This window comes from Oryza brachyantha, chromosome 2 (genome assembly GCF_000231095.2).
Source record: "Oryza brachyantha chromosome 2, ObraRS2, whole genome shotgun sequence".
Taxonomy (NCBI): domain Eukaryota; kingdom Viridiplantae; phylum Streptophyta; class Magnoliopsida; order Poales; family Poaceae; genus Oryza; species Oryza brachyantha.
In genome coordinates this window covers 138310-151855 of record NC_023164.2, presented here as the reverse complement: position 1 = coordinate 151855, position 13546 = coordinate 138310, and the positions used below count along the sequence as shown (strand labels likewise).

General features: G+C 42.2%; 3 protein-coding genes and 1 long non-coding RNA gene across 5 annotated transcripts; 3 read left to right on the top strand and 1 right to left on the bottom strand.

Annotated features, from left to right (window-relative positions):
• Positions 1–371: 371 nt before the first annotated feature.
• On the top strand, positions 372–1376 carry LOC102720582 (putative invertase inhibitor). The gene has a single exon (XM_040521355.1). The coding sequence runs from the start codon at positions 396–398 to the stop codon at positions 921–923; it is 528 nt and encodes a 175-aa protein (XP_040377289.1). The 5' UTR covers positions 372–395; the 3' UTR covers positions 924–1376.
• A 2091-nt stretch (positions 1377–3467) lies between these two features.
• Positions 3468–4132, top strand: LOC107303663. Its single transcript, XR_001549606.1, has 3 exons — positions 3468–3560; positions 3827–3956; positions 4045–4132. It is a non-coding gene; the product is annotated as an uncharacterized LOC107303663 (long non-coding RNA).
• Positions 4133–4494: 362 nt separating this feature from the next.
• Positions 4495–9388, bottom strand: LOC102699927 (protein ENHANCED DISEASE RESISTANCE 2-like). Of its 2 annotated transcripts, none has more exons than XM_015833370.2 (20): positions 9014–9388; positions 8861–8935; positions 8699–8752; positions 8543–8608; positions 8238–8338; positions 8088–8143; positions 7887–8003; positions 7753–7793; positions 7550–7650; positions 7243–7338; positions 7018–7082; positions 6795–6866; positions 6516–6671; positions 6200–6429; positions 6065–6104; positions 5836–5981; positions 5646–5747; positions 5502–5546; positions 5253–5393; positions 4495–5174 (listed from the first exon to the last, which is right to left on the bottom strand). In XM_015833370.2, exons 1-20 carry the CDS (start codon positions 9323–9325, stop codon positions 4809–4811), a joined length of 2382 nt encoding a protein of 793 aa, XP_015688856.2. In that variant the 5' UTR covers positions 9326–9388; the 3' UTR covers positions 4495–4808. The 2 variants fall into 2 exon arrangements, with proteins under 2 accessions (XP_015688856.2, XP_006646762.3); XM_006646699.3 differs by having other exon boundaries at positions 8238–8335.
• Positions 9389–10793: 1405 nt separating this feature from the next.
• LOC102699653 (small nuclear ribonucleoprotein SmD3b-like) lies at positions 10794–13387 on the top strand. The gene is made up of 4 exons (XM_006646698.3): positions 10794–11092; positions 11161–11280; positions 11365–11421; positions 12974–13387. Exons 1-4 carry the CDS (start codon positions 10934–10936, stop codon positions 13034–13036), a joined length of 399 nt encoding a protein of 132 aa, XP_006646761.1. The 5' UTR covers positions 10794–10933; the 3' UTR covers positions 13037–13387.
• Positions 13388–13546: the final 159 nt, after the last annotated feature.

The window sequence follows — 13546 nt, the reverse complement described above, 5'->3', positions numbered from 1 at the left end:
CAAACAGATTAATTGTTATCAATAAACAAGAATAGTACATACTCCCACCATGATACAGTATTTCGGTAACCACCTTTACACCTAGATTCTCTTTTAAGAGAAGGATAATAGCCGGCTAAATAATAATGTAGAAGAGAGAGGAGAAGCAGGCTATAAACTTATAGCCAGGTCAGACACAAGAACCAAAAGAGACACGTAGGTCATGCATTAAAGATAAAGAGCTAACTACTATATAAATGGACTATAAAAAGACTACAAAGAGTCTTATAGTCAGGTTGTTGGTAATATTATTAGCATTGCTCTAAACCAATCTTAAAGTTCCTTTTTATATCCCTTGTTAAAGTTTTAGTAGCGCATTTAAGCAGCTCAGCTGGCACTGGAACCGGACGGACGACATGGCCCCTCGCTGCCTCTTCATCTTTCTAGTGCTGATCATTGCGTCGTCGGCGGCGGGCGATATGGTGGCGGATACATGCGCCAGATGCAGCAACGGCAACCCCAACGTGAACTACACCCTGTGCGTGGCGTCCCTGTCGGAGTACTCCGGCAGCGGCGGCGCCGACCTCCATGGCCTCGCTCTCATCTCCGCCATGCCACTCCGCTCGGGCCTGGCCAGCATCGCCTCGGAGGCCAGGGTGCTCCGCGACAGGTCGGCGCCTGGGTCAGCGGCGAGGTCGTGCCTGGAGGCGTGCATGGCCGTGTTCCGCGACGCTGCCTTCGACCTCGGCAACGCGGTGGCGGCCATGGAGGCGTGGAGGTACGGCGACGCCAAGACGGCGATGAGCGCGGCCGTCGACGCGCCGGTGACGTGCGAAGACGAGTTCAAGGAGCAGGGCATGACGGCGCCGGCGGGCATCAAGGCCAAGAGCAAGCCCCTCTTCCAACAGGGCGTCATCTCCCTCGCCATCATCTCCCTGCTCTAGCTCTTTTTTTCCGATCGATGGATCGATATGCATCCATGCTACCTAGCTTGCTAGCTACAAATCAAACTAGCAGTTGCATTCAATAATTGATTCGATCATATCGATTATGACTAATTTTACGGTTATTACGAAGATATCAAGAAGTACCATCATTTTCATATAAAATTCGGTATCTTAGGTACTAGAAGATACCAAATTTAACACTAAAATTTTAATACATCTCAGTAACTACTCAAAGACCGTAAAATTGCTCATCGAATTCTATATCAATACTACCACTAGGGTATATGATCCATCAATGTATATCTTGTTAATTAATATCTTGGCAGCATGATTGATATATTCTAGCTAGCATGCATGTGTAATTAATGCATGTATACAAAAGGAGTTAATTAAGCAGCATGCATGCTAAGCTATAAAATGGTAGTATATATATCTTTCCAATGATCCAATCCGCACAAAATCTCCTAGACTGTTGGCTTGTGAGTTAGGCCCCGTTTAGTTCTGAAAAATTTTTAAGAAACGGATCACATCGGTGCGTACCATCACGTATTTGAAGTTTTAAACATAGTCTAATTATAAAACAAATTTCAGATTTCGCATGAAAATCGCTTTACGAATCTTTTGAGTCTAATTAATCAGCCGTCATTAACAAATATTGGTTATTATAGCACTTATGGCTAATCATGCACTAATTAGGCTCAAAAGATTCATCTCACGATTTTGCCCATAGATATGTAATTAGTTTTAATGTTTATGTATATTTAATGCTTTATTTAGGTGTCCAAAGAATTAATGTGATGTTTTTAGAAAAGTTTTCGGTAACTAAACATGGCCTTGCTTAAAAGTCGTTATACATTCCCATGAAAAATAAGGAAGAAGATGGGAGGGGAAAAAAAAGAGAGAACATGGCTAAAGATAGGTGGGCCTAATATGGACCGGCCTGCAATTAACCTTGCTTTTGGGGTGGGCCACAGTAACTAACTGCCTCTCAAAAGAAAAAGAAAAGGAAAGAAAGTAGGTAGAGGCTGGCTGATGCTGTAATTAGGCAGGCCCATGCATGCCTACTAATCCAATCCCATCCATGCTGCCAAAATTAGGCGGACATCCAAAATTGGGACGGTGGCGACCCTATATATAAATATAAACGGTAATCGTATTTATTAGAAGAAGGGAAAATTAATTAAATAAGAGAGAGAGAGATGAGCCTTTCGTCGTATCTGACGTGCAACCTGGTACGCGGCGGCGGCGGCGAGGAGTACGACGGCGAGGAAAGGAGGCGGGCTGAGCCGCAGACGGCGACCTGCTGCACCGCCCTCCAACGTGGTTTCCACGCGCAGCCGCGATACGCGCCACTGCGGACACCGGCATCGGCGGCGGCAGGGAAGAGCAACGACGCAGACGACGAGGCGATGCGCAAGTGCAAGTCGACGCTGGAACGCCTTCCCACCGACGGCCCGCGTCTCCGCCGCAGCGCCGCCGTCCGCCGGGACTGGAGCTTCGAGGACCTCCGCGCTAACAAAGCCGCCTAGCCTACTTAATTATTCTACATACACACACACATATATATATCACGCACTTGTACCATGCATGCCATGTACTAACTAACTAACAATTAATTATAAAATGCTGTGATTATCATTGCTGTAAAATGCCCTTCACTATATAAAGCAGCACTTGTGAATTTTCATTAAAACTACACCTGTGCGTTTCATATATATATATGTTTGTAAATGCATTATGCATTCCATCAAAGACGACACAGGATCGACCATCCTCCCACTTTATTAGCTTCCAAAACTCTCGATAAATATTACAGTATGTATGCTGCGCTTCACCTTGATCCAAAATAAATTCATATGTATCTATGCAGTATGCCCATTCAAAACTACTACTTCTCATCTTCCATTCTCACGCAACATTTACCGGTAAAATTCTACCTGCATGCCTGCGCTGTATATATGGTTGCCAACTGCCGACGGGTACTCACTCGATCCTCTTCTAAAGGAAAATCCAAAACCTGAACAGAAAACAAATTATCAAACTTTCTTCTGACTTTCTCAAACTGACTATAATACATAACGATGAGCACAGGTCTGTATATATACATGATCCACCCATTGGGTTCCCAGCAGCAGCTGCTGTTGCTTTCTCAGGCTCCTTGATATCAACCACAACAGCATCTGACGTGATGAATGTTTAAGCCACTGATGCAGCATGCTCCAAGCAACATCTCACAACCTGTTTTTTTTTTAATCCCCAAAAGGTATGTTTAGTAATGGACTCGATACTAATAAGAGCTAAGAGGATAGAAAACATCTTTGTTTGATTGCAAGGTACTAATGAAACAGGGCCCATGAAAATCCCACAAGTCCAGCAAGGTTAATTGGTCGTACTAATTAAATTAATAGCAAAAAATGCCGGTGTTAATGGCAGTGTCGTTACTGAGAAGGTTGTGAACTCACAGATATATATTCTTAAGTATGATTAACATGCAATTCCGCAGCTTATGTATAACAAATGTTGGGACATGTATGCTTTCAGGTCCTTGCCAATGACAACTTCAGATATGGTTACAATGCCGCAACAGGGAAGTATGAGGACTTGATGACTGCTGGTATTATTGATCCCACTAAGGTAATCTTGTGCTGAACCAGTGCTCTCACTCATCACATCAGAAGTCACTGATTCTTTCATCCAAAGCCTATATTGAAATGCATGTGTACTTTGTGTTGTGCTGTAAAATTAGTACGACCAATTAACCTTGCTGAACTTGTGCGATATGCATGGATCTTGTTTCATTAGTACCTTGCAATCAAAGAAAGATGTTGTCTGTCCTCTTAGCTCTTATTAGTATCGAGTCCATTACTAAACATACCTTTTGGGGATTAAAAAAAAAACAGGTGGTGAGATGCTGCTTGGAGCATGCTGCATCAGTGGCGAAAACATTCATCACGTCAGATGCCGTTGTGGTTGACATCAAGGAGCCTGAGAAAGCAGCAGCTGCTGCTGGGAACCCAATGGGTGGATCAGGTATATATACGGACTTGTGCTCATCGTTATGTATTATAGTCGGTTTGAGAAAGTCAGAAGAGAGTTTGCTAATTTGTTTTCTGTTTAGGTTTTGGATTTTAGTTTAGAAGAGGAGTGAGTACACCCGTTGGCAATTGGCAACCATATTTACAGCGGAGGCAGGCAGAAATCTACCGGTAAATGTTGCGTGAGAGTTGAAGATGAGAAGTAGTAGTTTTGAATGGGCATATATATGAATTTATTTTCGATCAAGGTGAAGCGCAACATACATGATTATTGAGAGTTTTGGAAGCTAATAATTGGGAGGATAATCGATGTTGTGTTGTCTTTGATGGAATGCATAATGCATTGTGCTAGTAGAAATTAGAAACATATGAAATGCAGAAGTGTTGTGTTATATATTATTCAAAATATAAATATTTATATGATTTAAATTTAAATCTACGATATAAGCGTCTTGTTTGTTACCATCTCATCTTCTCATTCAAATTTCTTTAAATCAACTATCCCATCTCCATTCATTCCACATTTGTTGGAAAGCATCAAATTTTTTCACTCAACCTTAATGTAGTAAATAAATTAGAAAGAAATATTTATATTTCTATAGAATTAACAATTAATGATGCTGGATTTACAAAAGTGTGGATGTGTGATGTGTAGTACGGGCTACATCGTCTGCTTTCACTACAAACAGGGCGTTTAATTGGTCCAAGGAAAAAGTATAGGGGCCATGGGCTACAATACAGTTGACTGAGTTGAGGAGAAAAAAAATACAGTGATAAGAAGCGAAAGTATCGGCATGTTGAGGAGAAGGGGAAAAGGAAATGCATGGATACATTAAGAGAATGAGTGCTAGTTGGTTTTCTTGGAGGAATGATCATCCTCAGAAGAGGAGGCAGCATTAGCAGCAGAGTCGGTGTCGTCGAGAAGGTCGTGAGGGAGGATGGCAGCGGAGGGTTCGACGTGGGCGAGGCGAGCAGCGCCGATGACCTGCTCGGGGAGCTCCTCGTAGGTGTTGGCCTGGATGAGGAACGCCATGTCCACCACCAGGGTGGTCACCACGCCAAACACCAGCCCCAGCACCCCGTTCGCCACCGCCGACGACCCTATGTCCACGTCCACCTCCAGGTACCCCGCCCCTCGCACGTAGCTGCAATCCACCGCCTTCCCCAGCAAGCATGGCGTGCTCCCCACGCTCTGCCTCACTATCCATGATCCCTGCATCGTCATTTGTTTATTTCTTCTTGTATATAACAATATATATCTGCATGCTTGGACACGTTTCACTCAGCCCACCTTGGGCACTGATGGTATAAGCTTCAGCCTGCTGTTGCGGAACTCGTCGTCCCCATCGAAGAACCGCTGCAGCAGCGATCCCTTCTTCAACGACTTTGTCACGAAGTACATCACCAAGCTGTAATGGGTTGATCCCGGGATCTACCACAATAATAATATTCACCATAAATTAATTCTACAGTACTATATACTACGTACCCGCCTCTATATTATCTTATCTACTCGCCAGGTAAACAAGATATGGATTACCTGTATGTTGGCTACAAATGTATGCATCCCTTTCTCAGCAGCAACCTACAAACACAAAGCAGATCAGGTATATATGACAATACATTCCTCGTGCTAGCACATTAATCTTTTACTGTAAGATACTCCACACATTCTTCTGTTTACCTGGGCAACACAGCCTTTCTGCCTTCCGACATTATCCATACGTTTGCTGTCCTTAAACCAGTCGATGGCCGCAAGCTCCATCAGATAACTTGCTGCAGGTATCTGCAGCATTCATGTGTTGACGTTGTTCATATATTGCAATCGCAAGGTCTTCAGTTCAAAAGAAATAAAGCAGCAACAAGGTTTCGACCTTTGATTTGTCATGCGGGAAGTTCTTACTACGGACTTTAAACAGCTTGCTGTCAGGGACTGTCCAACAGTTACGGCTTTTCTCATCCGGATCACAACGAAGAATGCCCGAAAAGCATGACAGATCAATCTTCTCTGGAGGCTCGTCTGCGATATATGATCACAAGAAATACGTCGTTGCTACAGGGAGAAAAACAATAGCCCAGAAATACAAGAAAGAGGAATCAAACCTGCACGCTTAGCGTTGTTGTCGGATCTGTTAGGATCTTCCTGCACATCAATTTTGATCACGGTTGAGTATTGACTGACATCAAACCCATTCAAAGTAAAGCTTTTCATAAAGTGTGGTATAGGCTAGAAAGAACCTCTATATTAGCTTCAGGAACCTGATAGTCCTCATCCTCGTCTGTTTCTTCATCGATGATTCCCATATTTTTACTATCTGCTTGTCCTTGATCTGCTGGTTTAGTCTTTGAGTCCACTTCTTCAGTCTTGCCATCTTTTTGTGCTGAAGATGCATCGAACATGTTTTCCATCACAGGAATCCTTGGAATTATATGTGTATCATCTGTCTGGGAGAAGTATTCCCGCAGACCTGGAAGTGTTACTATTTGTTAGTACTAGTTAAGATCAAAAGTTAATTTGTTATCTAAAAAGTTAAGGAGGAGCAGCAGTTAGTACCGGCTACACAGTTAAGTATCTGCAGCAAAGAGTGATACTGAAAGGAAGGAGAATAGTTGAGGACCCATCCCCTCAGATCAATCTGCATTAGGTGTTGAACTTGAGTGCGGGGTCTCCCGTTGCGACATTTCAGAGGAGAGATCTTGAAACCTCCACCTGAACTAGTAGGTATTTCAGAGAAGAAAAGGGACCTCATTTGACATTTCTGTTTGTTACAACTGCCTCTGCCTCCTCTTCTTAGGTAAATGCAATATTTCAGATGTTCAGAGAGAAGCTTACTTTCAATAAAAGCCCTCACAAATCCTCGTTGACGACCACAGTTTGGATGCTCTGTAGATCGAAACAGCACAACTGTATGCGTCCAAACAAAAAACAAACAAACAATCAAAATTCAAAGGGCTCTACAAACAGCAAATGCCACTGGCTCTTGTGGATATAGAGGCCATATTTCTATCCATTATCTAAATAAACAGAAAATTCTATTAAAAATGAATATTTTTACCATAACTTCCATCATCATTACGCCGCCAATAACGAACATAACATAGGTCTCGAGGCCATACTATCCTGCATGTTCATGTATAATGGAAGAAGTGAGCTTCAATCTGATAGATAAACTTAGCTGTGCAATCAAAACGAACAGGGGCAAGTAGGATTGTTTGAGAAATTTTCTGAAGAAAATGTTACAGATTGCAAAGACTTATTTATTTGTGAGAAATCTAGTTACATTGGGCACCAGTGCAGCTGCAACCTATGGTACAGTACAGCTGTATGGCCATCAACCTCTTCAACTAAACTACCATACCGAAAGCTGCAGTCCCACCTGTGATGAACAATAATTATAGATCAGTAATGTCATGATTAATAGTGTAACCTTACCCGAGAAGATACTAGGAGTACCACATTTTCTAATTGAGATAAAAAAAAATGTTTATTTTGATGCCTCCATATACTTTCTCAATAACGATAAAAATTTCTCTAATTACTACAGGTAGCAGGAATTAATATGTACAAGGTAAAAGATGCTAGCTTACTCGTATCTTGTTACATCCATGCTCATCACCAGCCCAAAAATGGCTTCGCATGTGGCATCCACTACACCAACAGCTCGCATTGCTTTGCTACAACTTCTTGCCTACACAGGACAGGACATGTCTTATCAGTGGTCATCAAATTCAGAATTTTTAGAAGATGTCTAATTAACTATCTAGCAATTAATAATGCAGACTGGACATACAAGATAATCAAATTCCAGAAGTTCTTCAAAGATGCGCAGTCCTGCCAATGACATGGAAGTAAGCAACATCAAGTTCAGAGTATCCTACACAAAAGTATTGACAACCTAAGGAGGAAGCATGCATGTATGCTTGCCATTTTGGCATCTAAGTAGGCGCCAATTCTTCTTGGAGCTAAGTTGAATGGGATCAGTCTGATTGGCTAAACCAATATCATGCTCTTTGGTCCAGTCATGTATTGATTCAGGGGGGCCTAGCACCATAAATGAAGCGGTGAATTTCTGTAGCATACATAGACAAATTAAAAAGATAAGAGATGTTGCAAATAACTTGTTACCGTTCCCTATAGTTGTCCTGCGGATCAACGTAGGCCTCTCCTCTTCATCTTCAGCTCTGCATTTGTCATGAACCTTCAGCTTAGTTGAGATCTTGTTTGTTTGCTTTTATATATAAGATAATCTAGTAGAGAAGATGTGATGACGCTTACGCGCTGTCATGGTCTGAAAATAAGAACTGCCCTCCTAATTCCATATCAAAGTCCATTGAAGCGAAGGCCTTACGGTTTTTAGCAGTCATATTTTCTTGCTGCTGCAACAATGTGGAGACGTGATATTTGACAAAACAAAGAGAATTATGGAGCTGCTTGTCTTGCAACTTTACTATACATCCGTCAATAGTGCAGATATGTTCAAATTTTATTAAAATTTTACTATCGACTATGGAGTAAGAACTAGTTGGTTGTTATTACATATGCAAAGTTGGAACAGTAAGCTAAGGGTAGAGTTACTACACCTGATCAATGATGAGTTCAATATTCTTTTTCCAAGCCAAGGCATCTTCAATATCATACGCGCCCATCTGTGAATTAAATTTGGTTGTGGAAAAGCTAGGCTGAATGAAACAGAGAACATGAATGCTGCTGAATTGTCGGTAGGCCGGAGAACGAACCGTGATCTGGTGCTCCTTTTCTTTCTTATTATAAACGCAGAGGACATAAACCATCTGAAAAAATTCAGAGAAGACACGCACATATATAAGTAGGACATTAATTAATTAATTAAAAAGAAGGTATATATATATATATGATGCAGAGTAAAAGTAGGTAATTACTTGTCCATGATGTGTTTTAAGTCCTCTGTCCTCCACCCTGCAATTGCCATCTATGAGCAGCGACTTGAGAGGAACCTGTGACATGTATGTATAAATAAATATAAGAAGTAGGTAAGGTGGAGGTTGAGAAGAGTAGAGGAGACGAGACCATACCATGTTGTCCTTGGGCTTCTTCTTGTAGTAAGCGAGCAGCCTGCTGTCGAGAACGAAGTAGCGCGTGTGGAAGAAGGACCTGCCGATCTTCCTCCGGCCGTAGCGGACCATCCATCCCTCATAGTGCACCGCCGCCGCCGCTGCCTCCCGCGCCGCCGCCTTCGTGGCCGTCCTGGGCTGCACCAGTTCGCTGCTCTTGTTCTCAGCAGCAGCAGCAGCACCTGGCCTGATGGCGAGGCTGACTGCCTTGGAGAGGGACATCAGCTCGCCGCTCCTCGTGCCTTCCCGCCTCGACGCCGACGAGCTCAGCATGGTCGCTCCAATTGATCCAACTCCTCACCAACCAACCAATCAATCTGCAGTTTGGGATTAATTCTTTGTTGCCCAAATTAAGAGCATCGATGGATGGATGGCCGCATGCATTTGCATTCCCATTTTGCGTTGGTTCCATCAGAGGAGGACGCCAGCCGGGATTGGCGGCCCGACACTCGCGCTTATTTTGCCACCACCAACATATATATTATTTCATTTCTTATTTTACAGCTTCAACTGTATTATAAGGTACGGAGCATTCCCCGTTTCATGTTATCAAATTTTTTGTCTTATCTAGATTCATTTATGTGTTAATAAATCTATGCACATATATAAGGTATATACATTTCTACATTGATAAATCCATGTAAACTTAAACTTGTCTAAACTCATCAATTGATGGATGTATATAATTTATATACATGTCTAGATCTATTAACATCTATATGAATTTAAGCAAGACTAAAAAGATTTACATTGTGAAACAGAGGGAGCACTAAATAAGTCAGCATATGGTGTCTTTATATCTTGCGGTGAATATTGAGGAGTAGCTTCTACATACGATCACCACCCAGGGGACGCTAAGGCCATATTCTCCGAGCGCCGAACCGAACCAAATAGCGGTTTTCGGTTTTCGGCCTAGAGATCGGTTTATATTTGTTGCAAACCGAAGGCACTGAATAAACCGTAGTAATTGGTTCGTCGTCTCGTCCCGAGCAATTATCGTATGTGCACGTAATTTTTTTTTTTGCAAGTAGGTGTAGGACTCATCAACCATCGTGGATTGTACATTATGTATGTGTGACATGGTCATTAGGTGCGGGGTGTATCAACCCTTTGCTCCTTGCGTCATGCATGTATAAGGTTTCTCTTGTTTGATATAAAACCGAACTGATTTTCTTCGAATTTTTTATTTTGGTTTTGTCTTTTTTTTTAATCTGGTTATATTTTAAAAAACCGATCTTAACTTAATCCGAAGAAATCGAAATCGAATTGAGTAAATCGAAAAAACCAAACGCCCACCCCTAATAGGCACCACGGTAGACAATCCCTCTGTCCTGATTTTAAAGTTAAGTAATGGCTTATACATGATTTTGTGGTTGAGAGATGTGATTGCAAGAAGGGGCGGAACAAGCATGGGGCAGCTTGGGCTTAAGCCCCATGCTGGCTAAAAATCACATTAAGAGTGTATTAAATTTTAGCTAAGATTTATCCAAATAATTTATACTCTATTATTTCTATTATTTGAGCCCTGGTTTAGAAAATTTCTAATTCCGCCACTGATTGTAAGGTGAAAACTCGAGGTGTAATATAGTTGAGGGAGCTAAAGTAGGCTTTTTTTTTTGCTATTTTTCTCAAGGGAAGGCATAAAACTGTTTTTAGGCCCAAATTATAAAGCTGTTGGGCTAAAAAGAAGAAATGATATTGGGCTCCGTAGGCTCTCCTCTCTCTGGCCGCCGCCGCCGCCGCCGCCGCCATCTATTCGCTTCTTCTTCCTCTCCTCCGCCGTTTACACGACCTACCTTCCTAGGGTTTCTCTTCTCTATCCCTCTGTACTACTCTGGGAGGAGGAGCAGCAGCAGTAGAGCGAGGAGGAGGAGGAGCGAGATGAGCCGCAGCCTTGGGATCCCCGTGAAGCTGCTGCACGAGGCGGCGGGCCACGTCGTCACCGTGGAGCTTAAGACCGGCGAGGTCTACCGCGGCTCCATGGTCGAGTGCGAGGACAACTGGAACTGCCAGCTCGACAACATCACCTTCACCGCCAAGGTTGCTTTCGCTTTGCTTCGCTCCCTCGCTCCCTGGCTCTCATTCAAACTCACACTCTCTCTCTCTAGGACGGCAAGGTCTCCCAGCTGGAGCACGTCTTCATCAGAGGAAGCAGGGTCAGGTTCATGATCATACCGGACATGCTCAAGAACGCCCCCATGTTCAAGCGCCTCGAGGCTAGGATTAGGGTCAGCCCCCATCTTCCCCTTTCCACCCTTCTTTTCCATCTCTTAGATTGCTGCCAACAATTTTTGAACATGTCTCTCCTGCAGGGCAAAGGCTCTGCTATTGGTGTCGGCCGTGGCCGCGCTGTTGCCATGCGTGCTCGGGTAATCAACTGCTTGCTTTGCTTTCTCATTCAAAATCTCGCATCTAACCTGGACTAATAATATTGTTTCATTCATCACTACTGCTTGCTCAAAATTCCATTTTATTAGACAGAGAATAGCACTGGATTCACGACTACATGCTACAATTTATAAGCCTTTGCATCTATAGCTGCTATAGTACTTATCTATTGTTCTGATTGAAACCATCCTATTTTTTTTTCTAAATCACATTGCCTACACTTCATGTTCTTTCCCTAGCACCGTAGGGTAAACTGACATATAAATCTTCATATTGGATAGCTAGAAGCCAATCTTCATGCAACTAATCTTTCCCTAGCACCGTAGGGCAAACTGAAACTGAGCCAAATTTTTCAATGGGTTCTTTGCCCCATATTTTTGCATGACAATCTGTAGCTCTCCTAAGAAATAAACATCGGAGTCATGTTACCTTTAAGGGAAAAAAATGTTTCAAGGTTTCAATCATAAGTTAATGCTATTCTTAATTCTCGAAGCCCCTAGTACGATATTCAAAATTGTTCATATCTCTGTCCCAAAAAATGATCGAGTTCTACTAGGTCATAAGTTGCTTCATATACAAGAAGTGGGTGTCCCTTCATTTTGCTGTACTGCCTGTTAGGTCACATGGTTGGCTGCCCTGTTAGGACTTGGAACAGATATATGAGTGACTGAATGAATCCATTTACATTTACTCAGAACCTAAGAATCACCGACACTTCAGCAAACTGCTGTATTATCCGTATCGGATACCTTATCTGATACTTATGGAGTCAATAAACACTCATTTAAGATCCTTATAAAATATCAGATTGTAAGTAAAAACGCAGCACTTTATTCATCACAAAAATATTTTGTATTTTCATCCATGCTAACTCGATATCTTATCATCTTATAGTCTCCCCACATTTTTCCTATTATGAAATAAATGTATACTCGTGGTATCACGGTATCCATATCTTTCTTTGGAAAATTATGTATCCCTGTCGCACTGCACCACTATTGTGTATCAGTGATTCTTAGCTTGTAACCTTACCCAACTTTTCATTTGTTTCATTAACACTTGATCCAACATATAATGCAAAATATGTAATTATGAATGCGTTTACAACCATGCTATTATTCCATCATATTGCCATCATCACTATTGATGTCAACTCAAGGTTAACTTTTGCATTCTGTTTTAACTCCATCAAGAAATAAGTGCAGTATCCTATTGTGCAGTATTTCTGAACTTATATAGCTGGTGAATCTAGAATATTATTTAAACCAGTACTTGGTGCATTGAGTTTTTTCTTAACCCACTAAAACAGTACCCCATTTTTCCATGATTCTGAAATTAAACGGACGTATCTTTTGTCAACTGTTAACCAGTACCAAGTTAATGTTGTATCTGTTAATACTAAGCTCCATCTATCACCTTGAAGCATTTATATTTAAATTACAGAAACCTTGAAGCATACGGCGTTCATGATTCTGTTGCGATGTGTGTTTTGTTTGTTCCAACATTTAATCCTTTGACCTCCAATGGATGTAGGCTGCTGCTGGTCGTGGAGGTGGTCCTGTTGGACGGGGTGGTGCACCTCCTGTGAGGCGGTAGATTTATGTGCCGCTCATTGTATGCTGTTATCATTATCATGAAAGTCCAGGGAACGTTTGTCTTCATCAACAAATCTTTGGTTCAGCAGCCAGCATGCATGTGAGCCTAGCTTATGTACCTCCATCCAGTTTGAGTTTACCTGTGTGCAGGATGCACGCCGGTGGTTTCTTAACTCGTAAGCATGAATGTATTGCAGTAAACTAAACTATAGTAGCTCGGTTTAAGCATTGTTTGGTAGGTGGATATCAACGTTTCGATGTTTCCGTTGGAGTGTAGAGTAGTGGCTCTTTAACTGTTTCGTCATGTATCCTGCGGCCTTGGTGCTCGTTAATATGATGAGTAATGCTGCTACTGTACTGTATCTCTTAGAGAGCTTGTCGAGGCATTTTCGTTTTTGCGTCTAATTGGATGGGGCGGAATGGATGCCGTGCTATAGCTGGTGACAAAAGCTTAACAAGATTCAGCTAGGTGACACGACATCGAAAGTACCCTCTACTCAAGGTGATGAGC

What these genes read in the sequence shown, in the direction of transcription:
- LOC102699927 (XM_015833370.2), bottom strand. Translation starts at nt 9,325, where the DNA reads ATGCTGAGCTCGTCGGCGTCGAGGCGGGAAGGCACGAGGAGCGGCGAG. An exon ending in AGAAGCCCAAGGACAACATG is followed by an intron (nt 8,936 to 9,013) that starts GTATGGTCTCGT and finishes TACATGTCACAG; the next exon opens with GTTCCTCTCAAGTCGCTGCT. An exon ending in TCCCGCATGACAAATCAAAG is followed by an intron (nt 5,748 to 5,835) that starts GTCGAAACCTTG and finishes TGAATGCTGCAG; the next exon opens with ATACCTGCAGCAAGTTATCT.
- LOC102699653 (XM_006646698.3), top strand. Translation starts at nt 10,934, where the DNA reads ATGAGCCGCAGCCTTGGGATCCCCGTGAAGCTGCTGCACGAGGCGGCG. An exon ending in ACATCACCTTCACCGCCAAG is followed by an intron (nt 11,093 to 11,160) that starts GTTGCTTTCGCT and finishes CTCTCTCTCTAG; the next exon opens with GACGGCAAGGTCTCCCAGCT. An exon ending in GCCTCGAGGCTAGGATTAGG is followed by an intron (nt 11,281 to 11,364) that starts GTCAGCCCCCAT and finishes TCTCTCCTGCAG; the next exon opens with GGCAAAGGCTCTGCTATTGG.
- LOC102720582 (XM_040521355.1), top strand. Translation starts at nt 396, where the DNA reads ATGGCCCCTCGCTGCCTCTTCATCTTTCTAGTGCTGATCATTGCGTCG.